Source organism: Podospora pseudopauciseta, chromosome 3, assembly GCF_035222475.1.
Source record: "Podospora pseudopauciseta strain CBS 411.78 chromosome 3, whole genome shotgun sequence".
Classification (NCBI taxonomy): Eukaryota; Fungi; Ascomycota; class Sordariomycetes; order Sordariales; family Podosporaceae; genus Podospora; species Podospora pseudopauciseta.
The window spans coordinates 681,781-699,922 of record NC_085893.1 but is presented as its reverse complement, the minus strand read 5'-3'; the positions used below and the strand labels follow the sequence as shown (position 1 = coordinate 699,922).

Here is an 18,142-nt window from a genome sequence, read left to right as displayed (position 1 = left end):
TTGTTGGCGAAATATGTCGATCATTCCACCTTGTTTGTTGCTGACCACCCCTTCTTTCTCGCACTTTTTCCAAATCACGACATATGCCAGGTAGATTGATTGGAAATGTTGTCCTGGATGAGTATAGGATGACGACGTGTTGCTTACGATGATGTCTTGGGTACCAACGAGCCGGTACGAACTGATGCGGTGCAACCATGAAGATGCAACTGCCATTTGACGTCCAGCTTGACCTGATGCCATGTCATACCACACGTTTGTTTTTTTCTGCTTGTCAGACTACATACCTAGTTATCCAAGTCTGTTTGATGGTGAATGATGGAGAAAGCCGCGCAGATAAGAAGTATTGATGGAGGGTCCTGTCAGGGGGCTGTCTGCGAACCAAGCAAGGGTGTCGATCATGTACGCATGACTGAGCTTGAATAGGTGGGGTTGGCATCGTCGCATCATGAGGCAAGATCTCATTCATCATGAAGTGTCTTTTAAGGGGCTTTCTATGTCCCTATCTAAATCTGTCTTGAATGCTCACGAATTAACACGCAACCATACCAGTCCTGAATCCCCGAGCCCCTGGCTGTGCGGTGTATTGCCAAACAACCATACATGACATTGGAACAGACTCTCAGCATGATGACGGACAGATATCTTATTGGTTGGGTGTCCCTTCGCACATATTACAAAGCCTGATATTATATACCTATTCACAGAGAAAAGCCCCCTGAAAAGCAGTGAGTGAAAACGACTCCTGTGGCTCCAACACAAGCAAGTATTCGCGTGCAAGATTGTTGAAGCTCTGCATGCTCCTCAGCGCGTTCATGCAACACTGAAACTCGGCATTGATGCCGTCCTTGACTTCCATCCCTTGATAACATGAAGTCCCTAGCGGCGTAAGTGCTTGCATGTTCTCCACCACACAGTCTAGATGTGCCATGAGCCTTGACGCGGCCAAAAAGATGGCGAGCGGGAGGAAAATGTAGGCCTATCTCGTAGAAGATGCATTAGTTTGTGTTCTGATGATGCCATGTGCTCGAGAAAAAGTGTCTCACCTTGAAATAGGGGATGTGCTCGTGGGCTTTGACCAGTCTCGCGATCTCCCTTGCCGCGTGCATGGCTTGGTTCTGGCACTCTACTACGTTGGGTCGACATGATTCCTCGTGGGATGTGGACTCGACAATCTGGCACATGTAGATTTTGACGGCGTGCGCCATCATGGTGGAAAAGAACAGCATCGGCTCTGCTGCTGAGATGACTGGGTGGTTGACCATCAACGAATTCAAAGACGAGCTCAGCGTGTTTTTGACCCATTCTTGACGCATCCAGAACTCCAGTGATGCGCTTGCATATGTCGGTTGCGTTCGTTGGGCCTGGCATTGCGATACTGCACGACCAAATATCGTGAGCAAAATGGCAGACTCGGCCAGAGGCGACAAGAGGCTGTGGTCCCCGGATGCAAAGACCTCTTCCAGAAACCGCTCTTGAACGGGACTGCCGCCCTGAAAGGCGAGGTCTGAAGACGGGAGTCTGGTACAGATCTGGCATGATGTTATTAGTTGCGGTTCGGAGATGAGGATCACCAAGATGCGCAGGGATGGCGACGGAACCTACCATTTCTTCGATCAGCGTCAACGGCCTACGGTTTCTGATACACAGAAGCCGATCCAGATAATATGCAACCCAGAATGTTCTACGCTTTTCCTCCCTTGAAACAGCGTCGTCGCATTCAGCCGCATTCTCCGAAATATCAACCTCGTGGAGCCGTGCAAGTTGGACAAGCCTAAACGCCCTGCCGGCCGTGATCCAGGCACGCCGGTAGTTGCACCGTGCGAACTCGTAGAAGGCAAGCAGAAGCCACGCTTGCACTTGTTCCACCCGCACCGTGTTCATGTCGTCCTCGTGGAGGTCCAGGTTTTCGAGCATATGGCGGGTTTCCTTGTAGAAGAGATCCCGCGAACTTTCAAACTGCGACGAAAACGACATTGCCAATGTCCACATGGCATACTGCAGACACAGCAAGTAATTCGGCCCATCCATCATGGAAATCTGCCGAGATCTGGCAAAATACCGCGACTGGCTGAAGATGGGCACATTTGGGTGGACCCGGTCGAAATACAGCTGGTCACTGCAACACGCTCAGGTCAGGAGTCACATCGAAGAAGTATCTGGGGGAAATAGTAAGAACATACAGATCCGCTCGCATCAAATCATCGACAAATGCGCATCTCGGTGGGGATTGGGGAGAGGGAGGGAACTGGAAAGTCGAGAAGCCCATCGGAAGGGAGCTAGGTGTCATGGGAGACATGGCAATATGGATATCGCTCTCCCAGGAAGGCCTTCTTTGACATGATGGTGACGGAAACTGCGAAAAGTCCTGATCCGAGGCCGAGCTTGCAGATGGCATTTCGGGCACGGGCGGGGCTTCTGAAAACTGAGTAGCGAGGGTCAACGCTTCTTCGGTGGGATCAAGACTGAGGCGTCGTTCCAGAGCCACTATTGAGCACAGTCAGCATCATGTGCAAGAAGCGACATGGCGATGGGGAGTGGGAGGCCATAGTACACACCAACACGATTTAAACACACACCAACTTGACTTCGAAGGTTGTTGAGTTCGCCCTTCTTGGGGCCCCGTGGTCGTCGTTGGGTGTTGATTTCACACACGAGACCGCCATCTTTGCAAGTCCCACAAGGACTTTTCCTGTCACCTGGGGTTTTGGTCAGTACGAAACGGAAACGTTGTATTGAGTGTACATGAATTCTTACATCGTACTTTGCGCTTCTGGCATGCCTCGCAGGCGGATCCGGGGAGCTGCCGTGGTGCCCGGTCGGTTGTGTCAACTGCACTTTTTGTGCGACGGGCAGCAGTCATGGTGAGCACCGAGTGGATAGTAGGCTGGCAGTGTCTATGCACGGGCAAAGATGGAGAGAATAGATGGGTTGTAGAAGCAAGACGGCCGGTGTCTGGTGAGCAAATGCAATCTGAACTGTGCAAGAAGTGGGAAGGGAACTGCCTTGACAGATGCAGGGTTCTCTAGGCCCAGTTATACAAGGTCGACGGGTGTGGATGTCACGGACTGGCACGAGAGATCTTCTCCTTCCCACTCTGGACAGATGCAGGTCCCCGACTCCAAGATAGGTTGCGCCTGCCTGCCCTGCCGTAATCATACCTACATACGGTACATACATATCGGCGATGGCGGCCGACCAAAGGGCAGAGCAGAGAGCGGTGTATCATTGTATCGAAAGACTAGCCATGGTATCCAGCCACCGATCTCCCTCTGGACCCGTTCTCAACACTCCACTCCCGCGAACCCATCGGAGCAAGTATCTATCCCTACAGCTAGGTACACTATTCTCTGGTGGGCAGCTTGAGGGGGACAGGGAGGGGGTGAGGGGGGGGGGGTGTGGGGGCTGTCTGGGATTTGGGACCATCGCTTTCCAGGGTGCTGGGCCGTAGACCCAGGTATCGCATCTCAACAGAGAGATACCTATTGATCATTTGGTTTTCAGCACCCCTCTGCCTTTTGTTCGGGCCGTTGCGCTCCAAGCCTGACCGAAGAGTGCGTGCGTTCACCATCTAGGCCGCTAGCGGCTCTGATCGACATCTCCCTGGGCGTCCCAAGTGGGAACTGAATCATGCTCCGGGGCTTGCTCGTGTCCACTTTGGGCTGGGCTGTTCCTGTTTTCTGATGCTTGGAGTTGCCCATTTCAGCTTGCAACTGCCGCTGAGCGAGACATGGACGCCGCGCATTTCCACAAGCAGCATCGTCCCCAACCGCCATCAACGCGCCAGTTCATGCAGCAGATCAGATGGCAGATGGCAGATGTTCGCTGCATGTTGGCTCCACGACCCAACAAGCGGCCATCCTGCAGCTGCAGGTTTGGTTGCATGGCAGCCTGCGTTTCTCCAGCGGATGCCGATTTCCTCTACGACTCTTCTCTCATCATTATCAGCCTGTGCTTCATATGAACTTCGCAGACGTCTTCTGAGCTTGCCTTGCTCTGATCTGCCCCGTTGGATTCCCGGCTTGGCTTCAACAAATTCCCGACCAAGACTAAACAATGTTGCATCAACATCCTTGTGTTGATTCCGTCAGCCCTGTCTGTTCCTCTGGCGAGATCCTTGACCACGGTACCATGAACAAGCCAACAAGGGAGACACACACAACACATCATCACCGACCATTGCATCGCTCGCTAAGGACCGGACGAGCCACGGACGACGGGGAACTGGTGCATACTCAGAAAAGGATCGGCGCCTCTCTAGGCGTTGCGCAACCGTGAGGGGCTATTTCCCGCCATCAAATCAAAAAAAACGGGAGCATCCAACCAATGGCAATGTCTGATTTAACAAGTCTGTACGACGAATCCCCGAGAGCCTTTGGCGCTCCAGCCTGGAAGGGACCGGCAGAAACCCGCAGATATGGATCAACCCCAGTTCGTGTGGTGCTGAGCCGCAGCCACTTTTCTCCTCGGTACCTCTCCTCTTGTCCCACCCACAGCAGTGGTATTCATGGTCCCAGGAATCGTTTGGTGCACCAACACAAGCTGGGCAGTCTGTTCAGACGCCATTGTGGTACCAAGATCGTCCTTCAATCTGTACATGCCGCCCAACTTCTCCTCTCTCTGCCACCACCAACCTTGACCAACAACAGATCAGAAGTTCAATGCACCAATTCTTCGGTTCCATGGCGGCACAGCCTATCAGCAGCCATTGACCTCACACCCATTCCACTTTTCAGTTTCTTCCCATGTCTCCTTGACCCCAGGGCCCTGGAAATCGGGCCGTGTCCCCCACCCCTTGATTCTGTTCCCTATCACGACGACTGTCACGATAACCAGCTGGACAAGGCATATCTGGTCCAGCTTTGTCTCGGAAAAGGGCACCGGTGATGTGACGTTCATTCTGTCGGCTCACGTCTTCCACCTGTACCTTTTGATGACGGCATCCTTAGCATCCCATTGTGAGTAAAGATGCAATAGGGTGTCTGTGATGGTAAGATCGACACAGGCTGGCACCTTTCGGGACTCCCAAACCGATCAGTTTATCCCGTTCGAGATAATTACTCAAGGCACCAACCGACACGACTCCCGTGTTCTTTTCCATCTGGAGAGAAGGACTTGGGTGTAGTACAGCTTCCTTCGTCTGCCCTCATTTTCATACGCTAACCCCTGCATGTGGTCATAGTAGAAGACTCCTTTACCTACCTATTTATTCATATGCTCACTCCATCGGATGTCACATACCTAACTACATGTGCTTTCTTTTCAATTTCCTCGCATTTGTAACAACCATTCAGTTGCGAGATATCAAGCACTGCCTCACCGCCTCTCATGGATTGTGTTCCGGATATAGGACAGAAGACGTTGAATTTCGAGGATACTCGGCCGGGTGTTCTGATTGTCAGACATACATGCAGGTGAGCCAGAATGATCATTGGACCCGCCAGCAAGTATGATCAGCAAGGCTTGCAGTTGCCACGCACTGGCGATGGCCTGGCAAGAAACGTTTTGCCATGAGACCAGGCCGCCGGAGGCACTTACCATGTGACCAGAAGTTCCTTCGACCAAACGAAAAGAAACCAGAACTGCAGGGCGGAGACTGTGGCAACAGCCGAGTTGCTTTCTTTTCACCCTGTTATCTGCACTGACCCTTGCGGGTCGTTCAAGACATCAAACAACAGCTATTATTGGCTTGAATAGAGATTTTATTACAGAGTGAATCTTAGCTTGAATTTTCTCCCTCGTCCACTCATGGACGCTACAACGGGAGAAAAGGCCCCGACGGGAAATGGCTTGGGCCAATCATGACTTTTCTTCTGATCTCTCATACGCAGCTTGAACGTGCGGGAAGACGCGAGACATCAAGCAGAACAAGGGACCATCCAAGTTATGAGATGGGTGCGGGTCAGGACAGGCAACATTCACAGCAACAGCAAGCATGGACTTGACTTAAAATAACGCTTATTTAATGTACACTCATTCATCGTTATCGTCATCATCATACAGTAATCCCGATAGGAAAGGACCCCTCGATGAACAAAAAATCTGGAATCCGGAAGAAGAAAAAGAAGCAGAAATCAGAGAATATCACCGGTCGTCAGGAGGATCATATTATTCTTCTCCTCACACCCCCCACCCTTACCCAAACACCCAGCCCTTCAAACAAACCCCGCCCGCAGATTCTCATACTGACTGTCAGGAAATCTGAGCTGGTTTGGACTCGAATCGATGCCCCCCAGCTCCCGAAAGCTGGTCCCAATCAAGCTCTGCCCGTCGGTCCGGTCAGCAGACGCCTCCCAGAACATGCTGCCCCCGAGCTCCCTCTGCTTGAGGTACGCAACCTTTCTCTGGATCATCTCGGCCGTGTCAAAGGAGATGAGCTCCCTTTTGGCCGAGTCATAGCTGTACGTGGCGCCCGCCGCGGCGTCGTACACGACCTGGGCTCCGGGCTTGGGCAGGTCTTTGTAATCCCACACGCCATTCTCCCAGCTCCCGCCGCCGACGCCGGAATAGGCCTGCCCCAGTCCGTTTGTGTTGGTGAAGGCCCTCCCGTAGATTGGCATGCCGAGCACGATCTTGGACGCGGGGATGCCGGCCGAGATGTAGTCCGACACGGCACGCTCGGTCGAATATGGGGTGGCGGTGTCGTTTGTGTGGTAGAGGTTGGCTTGGTGGCCGGCGCGGAAGTCCCAGGAGCCGGCGTAGTCGTAGGCCATCAAGTTGAAGAAGTCGAGGTGGTTGGCCATGGATCGCAGCTGCATGGTGTTGTAGTGGGTCGGTCCGGCCGGGCTGGCGATGGTGAGGAGGAAGTGGTAGTTGCTGGCGTGGGTGGCGGAGTAGGAGTCGAGGGCGGACCGGACCGCCTGAAGGAGGAGCACATAGTTGGCCGCCTCACCAGAGCTTGCGGGGTATTCCCAGTCGATGTCCAGGCCGTCGAAACCCAAGTCGGCGAGGAGGCGGACGGCGGAGTCGGCGAAGCGGGCCCGCGAGGCCGGGGTTGAGGCGGCGGAGGCAAAGTTGGTGGAGTACGTCCATCCGCCGATGCTGAGGAGGACTTTCATGTGGCGGTTGGATTTCTTGAGGAGAAAGAGCTGTTTGACGCAGCCGTAGACATTGCGGCCGGGCTCGCTCCATGCTAAGACACATTAGGTAAGCGGTTGGGCGTCGTGAAAATGGGGCGGGCTAGGGGTAAGTAAACAATCAAAAATCAAAAAGAAAGAAGAAGGGGGAAACAACATACAGTCGCCGGGGTAGTGCTTGTCTAGGTCTGCATAGGTGTCTGAAAGATAGACCTCGCCATCCGGTCGAAGATTGGCAAAGGAATAGAGAACATGAGTAATTTGTGACGCTGGCAGCTGGGCAGGTTGGTAGTTACGTCCATAGATGCCCTTTTGCAAGATCGGAGTCAGCCTCGATTGTTCTTCAGGACAAGATGACATTCATATCTCACCCAGTTGGTAAAATAAACAATATTCTTGTAACCACCAGACTGTCGTATGGTGACTTCGACCTCACTTGGAGATGGAAGGGGTGATCCTTGAACCGTGGCAGCGAGCGAACAAAAAGAAAGGGCAGCCAGCGCCGCTTTCTTGAGGGAGAAGAGTGACATTGTGGTCGTTCAGCGACTTGAAAACATATGAGAAAGCTTTCGCTCGGGAAAAAGTCGACAGCAACCCGCCCCCTAAATATCAAATCGAGTCGCAACTGCACCCACAGCAGCTTTTGCTCGAGTACTCGGGTTGAAATCCAGAGGCTGGGAAAAATCAATCTTTTGTGTATTTGGTGTTATCCGTGATGGTGTTTCTGAGGCTGGGTGGTGGACCAGCTGAGTGAAGGCCCACTGAAGCGGAATGCTTTGTAAATGGATACCCCTGTTCAAAAACAATCGTCTCAGCTGCTGGCAGAGTCTGCAAGTAAAAACAGCGGACATTTTGTTTCCTCTTATAGTTCCCATAGAATGTTGTTTCAAGGAATGGTCCCAGGAGAAATCCCAGGACCTCCTCTATTGACTCCATCTCCCCCAGCTTGCTGGGTGCATAAACATTCCGATCGATAGCAACGTTGCCGCGGTCCATCTCACGCGGAAGACTGCTCCGGAGAGCTTAAGAAGCACGATGGCTACCTTTGAAAGATCGTTGACATGCGCATGTGTTGTGGTTGTGAACATTTTCAGTGCATTCGCCGTCGGTAATTTCTCAAATGACCAATACTATCCCCAACCCAGGCCGTGTCTATGCTGCTGCGGGCTACTTTGGATGCAACACTACTCTGGAGTCTAACCGCCGTCGTCGAGGGTGTTACCTGAGCTATCAGGCAAGTTGGTGAAGTGAGGGGAGCATGCCGTTCTGACAAGACGCAGGTGGTGTGTCGAAAAGTTCCAATCAGAGAGCCAAGGTGTTGTCAGTCCTTTACCAGGTATCATCCAGTACAAACGTGATTGTGATCACCAGGCACCGGCCATGATCGTACTGTCCAGATTGGGAAGGTCGATACAGGCTACATGGAGTTTCCAACTTACCCCTGACCAAAAAAAATCATGTCAAGGTTGTCGAAGGAGTACCGAGGTCTGCTTTGGTCTAGACTGTGGCAGCATGCGTTAAGCTCATCTGCCATCCTGCCTTTCCGGCCGAGAAGTGAGATTTCGCGAATAGGGTTAGACTCGCGGTGAGATTTGGAGCCAGCTAGCTATCGGCTTTCCTCTGGTGCTGGGCAATCATGTGCTTTCGGACGATAGAGGTGGAATAACATGCTTATTCTCGACACCCGCCCGTTCGGTTGACCCTCAAATAGCCTACGTATATCTGGGCACCAGTATTGCCTCCAGCAACAATATAAGTTTCAACTACCGGTGAGGCACAGCCGTCGGGCTGTCCCGCGGCAGCGGCACTCTCATCAAGAATCAAGAAAACTATCAGGTACGCACATGCCCCACCCAAAGTTCCCTGGTAGCAGAATCCCACCCTACCACATGCTGACCTATCAGGTTGTATCACGGTTGCAGTGGACTATCTCTTCATCGATTGCAACGTTACCGAGGGGTCAAAAGACAGTTGTTAAACATATCGAATCTTGTTCAGCATGGGCCAGGGGCTGACAGAAAAGCCAGGGCACGCATTGGTTCACAAAATGATGGAACCTCCGAAGATAGTGTACAGCTCAGCAGCAATAATGTGATATCCGGTCCCGTTGGGACTTGGCTACTCATCTTAGACGTAATTGTTGATAGTAGTCGGAGAATAGTTGTTGATGGTGGTTGTATGACATGGGCGAGCGCGACTGAGACTCCCCCCTCCAAACGGTATTACGGACGACCCCTGTCGCCCTCGGATGCGTATCAAGGGCAGCACCGGCCATCCAAAGATGCTAGAGATGGCCACCAGGATACCCAAGTATGTCGCTAGAACCATGATCGCACTGTTCCACGCCGGATTTTGTCCTAGCAATATTCGTACTGCCCATTTCGAACACGATACAAAAGAAGCCCAGCTGCATCGCAAACAAAGTTAGAGCCAAGACAAAGCAACCAGTAAGGATTAATTGGTTCGCACCTAGTCCTGATAAACGTGATAGCACTTCTTCGGTAGGATATCTTCTCCGATCCCTTTTCTTGCGCATGTCGAGAATTGTGATGGTCATCCGCCATGTACCCCTGTTCCATCACATCCAGCGGGTTGCTGGGCAAAGGAGACACATGAGGTAAATCGCCTGGGTCTGAGGATCTCTGAGAATGCGAGCGTCGTGTGAGGCGGCTCAAATTTGGTCTGTCGAGGGTACTGGACGACGAAGTTGTGGCGCCCCCTACCATCTTGAGCCGCGTGTTGCCCATCAAGGCAAGGGAGTTGTCGGCGTTGCACTATGGGTGGCGTTGGCCAATACGGATTATTGAAGATGCATGTTCCACTGACAAAAAGGACAGAGAGGTCTGACGATACAGGTACCGACTCGCTGGTCCTGCTGGGCAACTGACAGATCGCTATCCTACGGAAGGTTGCGGTCGAGTGTTATAGATGCAGGAAAGAACTAAAACAAGCCCAACGTCCCGATACGGACGAGGGAAGAATGGTCTTTCCTATTCCTCAGGTCAGCAATTGCCAAGCCGGAGTTGGAGAGCGGGCAGGTGCCCTCAAGAGTCCACAATGTTTCTCGGTCTAATCTTCTTCTGTGGACGAGGCAGGAACTTGAGCGCTTTGCCGCCTCCCTCAAGGTCAACCAGGCGAAGCCGACGCGTCAAGAAAGTGGTTTGACCAGCACCTCCATTTTTTGGGTGCATAAGATCCTCAAGGTAATCTACAATAGACTTGCGATCAATGTTTTGACGATTGATGTCCAAACCAGGGCTCGTCAAAGCCCTGATAAAGCGGTGATATTTCCATGTCCACCGTCGTTCCCGGCAAAGACTTTTCAGGAGGACAGACAAGGGTGTATCTCCTGCCCGGTTTTCTTCGGTCAAGTCTGGGCGCGCTGCGAGGATGAGATCAATGACCTTCTCGTTGCACAGACGTTGGCCGGCCGCAAGGGAAAGGGCGCCATGCAGGTAAAAGCCGTTGGCAGCACGTGGGTCGTTTGAAAGGGGCTGAATCTTGAATATTAATGTCAGCGCCTCTTCTGCCTCCAAGGCGATGACTCGGTTCAAGATCCTCTCAGACGAGCCGGGGCGAATGGGCAGATGGAAATTGGCGTCGTGGTGAAGAAAAGCGAGCAGAAGCTGCTCAGCCGACGGCATGGCCAAAGCTGGAGACTGCATGATGGCGTTCTTGACAAACAAGGCTAATGGATAGTCGCCCGATTCGTCGGGAGTGTTAACGCTGGCGCCGGCATCGATCAGGGAGTAAGCGACCGACAGCTCCATCGTCCGCAGTGCGTGGCACAGGACACGTGTGGAATCGACAGGGGTGAATTGAGGAAGTCCGCGTCGCGCAATTGTCTCCAGTGCTCGAGTGGCACGTTGGTTTGCCTGGTTAAACATGGTCATGAATAAGGACGGATCCGAAGTCAACAGCCTGTCTGTATCGAGATCCAAAACAATCTCGAGCAGACTGTCCATGGAAGCCGTCGGGGCGTCCTTAACAGCATATCGAAACAGATCCTTGAGAATATCAGGCTCGAGGCCGCTGCGGAGACATCCCTTGCGCACAAAAATATCGCAGGCAGCAATGTTGGGCGTCATGAATGCGTTCACGAACGGCGTCCAGCCTCGGTTGTCGGTGATGGAAAAGAGTTTCTCGATCCCCGGGAGGTTGAGAAAGAAGCGCAGGGTGAATAGTTGGAGCTCATCGTACGATTTCTGTCGTCTAAAAGGAAGATGCAGCATTGAGCTTCCATCTAGGTCGGTTTCGTCGATGCGAGCGCCGGCGTGGAGCAGTGCTCGCATGGTCTGAGCCAGGGCATTGTGATTCACCTTGGCCGGAGCCATTGCCTTGTTCGAAGGACCCACGATGGCCTGCATCAGAGCGGTTCGGCCCATGGCGTTTCGTGCGTGGACATCGGCACCTGCTTTGATGAGGGCCTTGACGGCAGGGACGTTGCAGTGCTGGGCAGCGGCCATGAGCGGCGTGTCCCCGTAACAGTCCTTGGCATCCACTACGGCGCCCTTAGAGACCAGAAATTGCATTGTTCTCATCCGGGGAATCGCCCGTTCGTCCTCGCAAATATCGAGAGGACTCTGGCCTGCCGGTCGAGCCGACGGCATGCTGCACATGTGAAGTGGCGACAAGCCACCGCCGTTAGTGGTGAGTATGAAGCCACGATTGACATCCGCTCCTAGCTCGGCCATCTTGTCAACATCCTGAAAAGCGCCAAGTCGACAGGCCTCACCCAAAGGCGTGATGGTGGTGTACGGGATGTACATCTTGGTTTCGACGTTGATGTTTGCGCCAAGCTCCAGGAGAAGCGGCAGCGTGGAGTCGAACCGGCCATTGGCGTAGGCATGATACAAGGGTGTTAGCGTCTTGTTGTCCTTGACATCCACGTTGGTCTGGATCTTATTGTCCACAAGGTACCGGACGACGTCTGTCAGGCCCATGGCGGCTGCATGATGCAGAGCTGTGGCGCCATCCTCGAGGCCCCGATGCTCACCATGGGGATTCCACAGGTCCATGGCGGGAGTTGCCCCGCGAGACAGCAAAAGTTGGGCCACATCGGAGCGGGAATGGCAAATGGCGATGTGTAGGGGTGACCAATGAGGGACGTGCGAATTCTCGGGCGATTCTAGCGCGTTGAGGACACCATATAGGTGGGTGCAGCCGCAGAAGTTTTCTGAGCAGGCGATGACCGACACTCCATGATTGAGCAAAATCTGGACGATCTCCGTGTGACCACCTCTGACGGCAAGGTGGATGGGATGAAACCGACGGGTCACGGTGCCGGGGCTCCGGGTGGGAATCCTCGGGCCAAGACCTGCTCCGTAGTGGCCGTCGAAGCTCGAGGTGGAATCGTCGGTGTCGGAAGACATCATGTCGTCCATCAGCACATCACTCTCGCTATCCGACTCGGAATCGTTGGCGTGGCCCCAATGGTCCGAGGCTCCGATGCTGCTGGAAGGCTGGTTGGTATCGAGGGTGGTGGCATGGTCGCTCTCTTCGGCGTCAAGGGACCACTCCACCACGGCATTGGACTCGCACTCGTTGTCAGATTCCCACACACAGTCGTCGGCATTCCCCAGGGCAGCGCTCTTGGCCGTGGCAGTGGCCTTTTGCCATTCACTGGACGGAAGTTGATCAACAAGCTGGATGTTTGGATCGAGACCGACGGCGAGTGCCATTTTAAGCGTCTTGACCATGCCGCACTGCGCGGCCCAGGCCAACGGCCATGCATCACCACGCTCGGCGGCGCGCCGGTAGAGATAGGAGTTTGCCGCATCATAGAGCCGCTTGTCGGTGCGCGCAAGGGATGCAATGTCCTTGAGGCGGTCGAGGTCCTCGATGATGAACTCCAGGAGCTCATTCGGAAGCGCGGACAGGGAAGCCGGCGCCATGGTTGCACGTCTACTATAAGTTGAGCCGCGTGGTGCCACCCGAAAGGAACCTTCTTTACTTGCTATTGTGTGTGGTTGCGAGGGAGTCCTCAGAAAGCGAGAATCGCGCTTTGGATAGCGGACATGAAGAGGAAAAGAGAAAGAAAGAAGGGTCGAGACGCGGTTGCCTGGGTGCAAACGGGGAGAGAGACTTCCTTGTCAAACAGGCTGATCAACAACCTGAGCACCTCATGGAACTGGAAGATGGGAAAAGCGTCTGTATTGCCGGTGTCTGCACTGACCGCTGCTGCGACCCTGCAGGGCTGTCCACTCAGCGCTACAGCGGGCAACCCCATGCTCCACTTTGACACTGGTTCCCCTGCCTCCTCCACATGGCAATCTCTTGGCGCGCTGTCTTTGGACTGGGCTGGCGGTGACTGCCGGCAGATTCAATTTCGCTGACTTGGGTCTTTCCGCTTCGAGCTCGGATTGGGGGTCCGCAATTAGCCAAAACGTCATGCAGCACCTGCATCTCTTCTGGAAGTTTTGGTGGAAGAATTCCACCCATCACCACATTCGGCCCGGGTCTTTACGGTTATCATCCTCGCCCACGTGTCGCCGTGCATCATGCAACGCTGTCTATCATCAAGGGAGCATTGGTCTTGATGTGCGGTGCGGGGTCTTCCGTCCAGAGTCACCTCACCAGCTCAACAGCACGCAATGGGGTGGGATACCCATCCCTAAGGTTGATTGTCTGGTTCGTTTCTCTTTAGACCTCTCTTTCAAGTCCTCGGGCCTGACAACCCTGTCATTTGAGCGGTGATAGATTGGTACAAATAGTATAAATTCGTTTCCCGTCGATAAGGCGTGGTGGCAGAGTGGTCTAATGCGCAAGACTAGAAATCTTGTTCCTTCGGGAGCGTCTGTTCGAATCAGGCCCACGTCGATAAATCTTTTATCTTTTGCACTTTTCCTACACACTATCTCCAGTGCCACCAGTTTTCTTGTCATGGTCAAAGTCCGACGCTTTTGCACTTTTCCTACACACTATCTCCAGTGCCACCAGTTTTCTTGTCATGGTCAAAGTCCGACGCTTTCTGTATTTATTCATCCATTCATTTCTCACACAGTTGCACTCAGCGATGTCATTTTTGTTGTCACCGCCCGTCTATCTATAAGCGAGCACTCGCGTAAGGGTGAGGAGTTCGAGTACATCATCAAAATCATTGGAACACAACCCATATAGTAAAACATTTCAGCGTATTATTTCAACAGATGAGGAATGACAGTAAATAGGTGTCGTGCATCTGCAATTCAAAACTCAAAGTTATATGCCATGCCTCCGTTCGCGGCGTTCCCCATCAACTGCACCAACAAACAAGATGAGCACCCGCATGCGGGATCATGCCAACTCCTCAAACCCTGGCCCCAGGTGACGGTGACTTGCTGTTGGCACCATGATCAACCCATCTACCTGCACCTAACCTGCATCCTGTGCCTCAATCATAATCTCGTTCTCGCCGGAGCCAACACCCGCCCATCATCTACGATCCGTGCACCTTTGAGTCACGAGATTGTCAGACGCACTGCGGTGTAATGCCACAGGCATCCTGTCCAGATCCTCGAGGCACAGGTGAGTAGGGTTCCTGGAAGTGAATGGGCTTAGGGCTTCAATATCGACAGTCGACACCAAAAACCAGGCAAAGTTGTTGGTGGTGGCATGGGTGGTCTGCTGCGCCGTACCAGGAGAACATTCCCCGACCTCCTCCGCCTTCTCTTTTTCTCCCGTCTTGCCTCCTCGTGGCGTTTCCCTCTTTCCTTTCTCTTTTGTGCTCGGTTACACCTCGCCATCGTCTTTGGTGCGACTATCAACGACCACCATTCTACATGGGACGGCCACCCACACAAAGCCATAATTTCTTGAAGGCTCCCAGTGTGAAGCACTGATTACACTCTTTCAATTTTGCGCAGTTTAGCATTCGCTGCCTTTCTTTTATTTTGCTGCATAACACTTCTGGTTGGAAAAGAGACACAGAGATGGGTAACACGATATCCATCGCGCGGAAGGGGTTGTGGGGGTTTCATGAAGAACCACGCATCAAGAGGAGATGTGTTCGGCGGAACCCACCTCCGAGCACAGGCACCTCGACGGGGGGTGGTAACGGCTCGGGGGGGGGGACAGGAAGCGGGAGTGGAAGCAGAACCAGCACCGGAGGCGGCGGTAGCAACGGCGGCGGCAGTGGGAGTGGGAGTGGGAGTGGGAGCAGTGGTGGAAGCGGGAGCGATAGCGGTAGCGGTAGTGGAAGCGGGCGCGGTGGTGATAGTAGAAGCGGGACAAGTCAAAGCGGCGGTGGAAGCAGTAGGGAGCATGGCGACGAGGGCAATACTGGCGGCAAGGGAGGCACTGGAAGCGAAACAAGTCATGACAAAGGAAGCGGGGACAATGGGGGGAATGGCGATGACGAAGGAGGTGGGCGTCATAATGGGCTGGAATCTCTCGGCGGATCAGGGACGTCGCCGTCACAAGCTTCAAGCAAGAAGTTCTTCCAGGCAGTAGCAGGCTCGACAGGTGGGGCAAACCCGACCGATCCCTCCAACACAGCAACTCCGACCGATGAGTATGGGTCGCCCCTTCCGAACCCAACATCGTTGCCTCGAGGATCGGACAGCTCGGACAGCTCGGACAGTTCTGACGCAACAGTTGTCGGAGGGGGGCGGCCATCCACCGGTGTCATTATCGCAATTATTGGCGGCGTCCTTGCCGGGCTGGCTGTTCTCCTCGTCCTCGCATGGTTGGGTCATCGAGCATGGAAACGCCGTGAAGAGAAACGGTTGATGACCACGGAAAAATCAGCAATTCCGCCGCTCTTTTCGTCCGAATCATTTCCTGCCCCTCCTCCTCTTCCGACTCCTGGCACCGCGGTACACAATACATCAACTCTGATCTCTCGAGAGAAGGGGCTGACGAAACCGCCCACACACCCGTTCACGTCAATCCACGAAGCCGATAGTTCCACAGCTGTGCACGAAATGCCCTCCCGGATGCCAGAAACAATCGGCAACCGACACGAGCTGGCAACACCAGACATCTTGGAGATTCCAGACTTTGGCGATATTGATCTCGACATTACAGACCACGAGGACGATGGTGATGATCTGGGAATCAGAAGGCCGACTTCTCTGCTCTGATGGCTAGTTAAGGTTCGGTAGATTTAATATTTAATTCTGTATGGAATGTGGGTACTGATGTAGCATCCACAGTCGGTTTCTCGTTACTCTTTAGAGCTTGGCCGGAAGAGGTTGATACACGCCATTGAATGCATACTCTTCGATTGGGAGATAAGTTCCTGTTTTTAGGCATCCGCCGCATTAGTCAATTCACCCTATCCAACAGTACGAGGTATTTGTTTGTCCTTTCAACGTGTCTTCTAATAGCCCTCTCTCTTATTGACTTTGTTGACCGGTTCCGTGTCCTCGCTCAATCTCTTGAGGTTGTATTCCAAGATGGACAGGACTCTTTCATTGTAATGTGTCGATGCGCCAGATACATGGGGAGTGATGATGACGTTTTCCATACTCCAGAGCTCGTGTCCATTTGGAAGAGGTTCAGGGTCAGTCACATCCAGAGCTGCACCTTTGATCAACCCTTCCTTCAGCGCGTGAATGATATCTGGTGTGTTGACCACAGGTCCGCGGGCAATGTTGGAAACGAATGTCCTTCCCTTCCTGCCGTCCGCCGCCAGCAACTCAAACTCGGCCGCTGCGAGTAGGTGTTGAGTGTTGGGCGTCAGGGGGGTGGCGATAACCAGCAGGTCGAGCCCAGAGGTCAGGAAAGCATGCAAGTCTGCGCGCGAAGAGCCCGAGAACCATTTGGAAGGGTAGATCCCACCGGGGTCTCCAAGCCCTGGGGGCGTCCAAGAATGGTCTTTTTTCGAGGCGGGTGTAGTGCGAGGATGGAGGGTGTAAGCATGGACGTTCATGCCCATGGCAGTGGCTAGACGGGCTGTTTGACGGCCTATTGAGCCATAGCCCAGAATTCCGCTGACGGCGTGTTAATCTTGATGAGCCCAACGGTAAAGGTAAAGCATGGAGGGAACAGCACGGGGAGACCAACATTGTTTTCTGGACGGCATCATCAATAAGGTTCAAGTCAGATCGATCCCATCGGCCGTCTTTCTGCTTTTCATGATATTGGGGAACTGGGGAGGAGAGATGGGTCAGTGTTGAAGATGAAATCAGGTATTAGGAGGGAAGAGGCGAAGCAAAACACCCACATCGATGTTGAAAGGCTAGATATGTGCCAATGATCCATTCCGATATCTGGGGGCCGTGAACGCCATTGGCTGTACAAAACTTGGCTTCGGTGTCCTTGAAGATTGGCAGATCCAACACATGATTGGCGCCAGCACTTCATCAAAGGGAGGTTTAATCAGCCATGCCACGTACTTCGTACTGGTCCTGTGCCAATTATTCTATTCTTACCTCATGAGTTGGATGTATTCCAGCTTTGGGGCTTGTTCCGGCGTCGGCAACACCGTAAAAGTCAAGAGGACGGTGACATCTTTCCATTCCTCGTCAGGGAACGGGGCCCAAGTCTGGTCCCATTCTGTTTGTCGATAGGTGACCACTTGCAAGCCCGGAAACTCAGCTTTGAGATTCTCAATGAACTCGGCCGGCTGTTCCCAGGGCATGACCATCAAAAGTTTGTGACCCCGCAGGGTCTTGTTGATTGTCATTTTCGTTATTGATGTGGAACGGATGATAAGAATGTATTCAAAGGAAGGGAAAGTCAGGTTTATGCAAAGAAAAGTTTGACTTGAACTTGGTTTGTGCGGGGATCTGGACAACACATTCCGAGGTGGTGTCTTATCAAGCCGGGCGTGCCGGGATAGCACGCCTTGGGGATGATGCGATGTGGGGTGCTTCTTTTCCCTTATCGGATTAATTCTGCGATACTTCAGGACTCTCAATTGGTGCCCTCATTTGCCTGGCCCTGAAGCTTTCTTGCGCTGCAGTGGAGTTTGAGGTCTGGAAATCTCGGAACCGGCCGTCCTGACCCTCACTCAAAATAATCCTGGAGTGGTATTGGGTGTCTTGGCGAACAGCCCTATCACAAACCTGATCATCAACATGCTTCAAAACCAGGTCGCCATAAATTATTCGCAGAGCGATACTACAAACACACGCCAGTGA

The 18,142-nt window shown here is 53.1% G+C and overlaps 6 protein-coding genes and 1 non-coding gene across 7 annotated transcripts; 1 reads left to right on the top strand and 6 right to left on the bottom strand.

Moving 5' to 3' along the window:
• Positions 1–486: 486 nt before the first annotated feature.
• Positions 487–3,766, bottom strand: QC763_301980 (uncharacterized protein). The gene is made up of 6 exons (XM_062910654.1): positions 2,758–3,766; positions 2,559–2,699; positions 2,184–2,487; positions 1,606–2,119; positions 1,047–1,532; positions 487–979 (listed from the first exon to the last, which is right to left on the bottom strand). Exons 1-6 carry the CDS (start codon positions 2,861–2,863, stop codon positions 698–700), a joined length of 1,833 nt encoding a protein of 610 aa, XP_062766600.1. The 5' UTR covers positions 2,864–3,766; the 3' UTR covers positions 487–697.
• Positions 3,767–6,155: 2,389 nt separating this feature from the next.
• CHT4_2 (Chitinase 4) lies at positions 6,156–7,606 on the bottom strand (the record flags this gene model as incomplete). The annotated part of the gene is made up of 3 exons (XM_062910653.1): positions 6,156–7,132; positions 7,238–7,385; positions 7,448–7,606. The coding sequence occupies 3 exons, from the start codon at positions 7,604–7,606 to the stop codon at positions 6,156–6,158; spliced, it is 1,284 nt and encodes a 427-aa protein (XP_062766599.1).
• A 1,597-nt stretch (positions 7,607–9,203) lies between these two features.
• Positions 9,204–9,823, bottom strand: QC763_301960 (uncharacterized protein; the record flags this gene model as incomplete). The annotated part of the gene is made up of 2 exons (XM_062910652.1): positions 9,204–9,483; positions 9,546–9,823. The coding sequence occupies 2 exons, from the start codon at positions 9,821–9,823 to the stop codon at positions 9,204–9,206; spliced, it is 558 nt and encodes a 185-aa protein (XP_062766598.1).
• Positions 9,824–10,120: 297 nt separating this feature from the next.
• On the bottom strand, positions 10,121–12,970 carry QC763_301950 (uncharacterized protein; the record flags this gene model as incomplete). The annotated part of the gene is made up of 1 exon (XM_062910651.1): positions 10,121–12,970. The coding sequence occupies one exon, from the start codon at positions 12,968–12,970 to the stop codon at positions 10,121–10,123; it is 2,850 nt and encodes a 949-aa protein (XP_062766597.1).
• Positions 12,971–13,813: 843 nt separating this feature from the next.
• QC763_0048950 lies at positions 13,814–13,895 on the bottom strand. Its single transcript has one exon. It is a non-coding gene; the product is annotated as a tRNA-Ser (tRNA).
• A 311-nt stretch (positions 13,896–14,206) lies between these two features.
• QC763_301930 (uncharacterized protein) lies at positions 14,207–17,959 on the bottom strand. Its single transcript, XM_062910649.1, is given in 5 exon segments — positions 14,207–15,618; positions 15,628–16,990; positions 17,064–17,148; positions 17,224–17,357; positions 17,432–17,959. Coding segments are annotated over 4 exon segments (1,086 nt in total). The 5' UTR covers positions 17,686–17,959; the 3' UTR covers positions 14,207–15,618; positions 15,628–16,377.
• Positions 14,987–16,138, top strand: QC763_301940 (uncharacterized protein; the record flags this gene model as incomplete). Its single annotated transcript, XM_062910650.1, has 1 exon — positions 14,987–16,138. The coding sequence occupies one exon, from the start codon at positions 14,987–14,989 to the stop codon at positions 16,136–16,138; it is 1,152 nt and encodes a 383-aa protein (XP_062766596.1).
• Positions 17,960–18,142: the final 183 nt, after the last annotated feature.

Coding starts and splice junctions, on each gene's coding strand:
- QC763_301980 (XM_062910654.1), bottom strand. CDS start 2,863: ATGACTGCTGCCCGTCGCACAAAAAGTGCAGTTGACACAACCGACCGG. Junction 2,488..2,558: donor TGTGTGTTTAAATCGTGTTG/GTGTGTACTATG, acceptor TGTGCTCAATAG/TGGCTCTGGAACGACGCCTC. Junction 1,533..1,605: donor TGACGCTGATCGAAGAAATG/GTAGGTTCCGTC, acceptor ACATCATGCCAG/ATCTGTACCAGACTCCCGTC.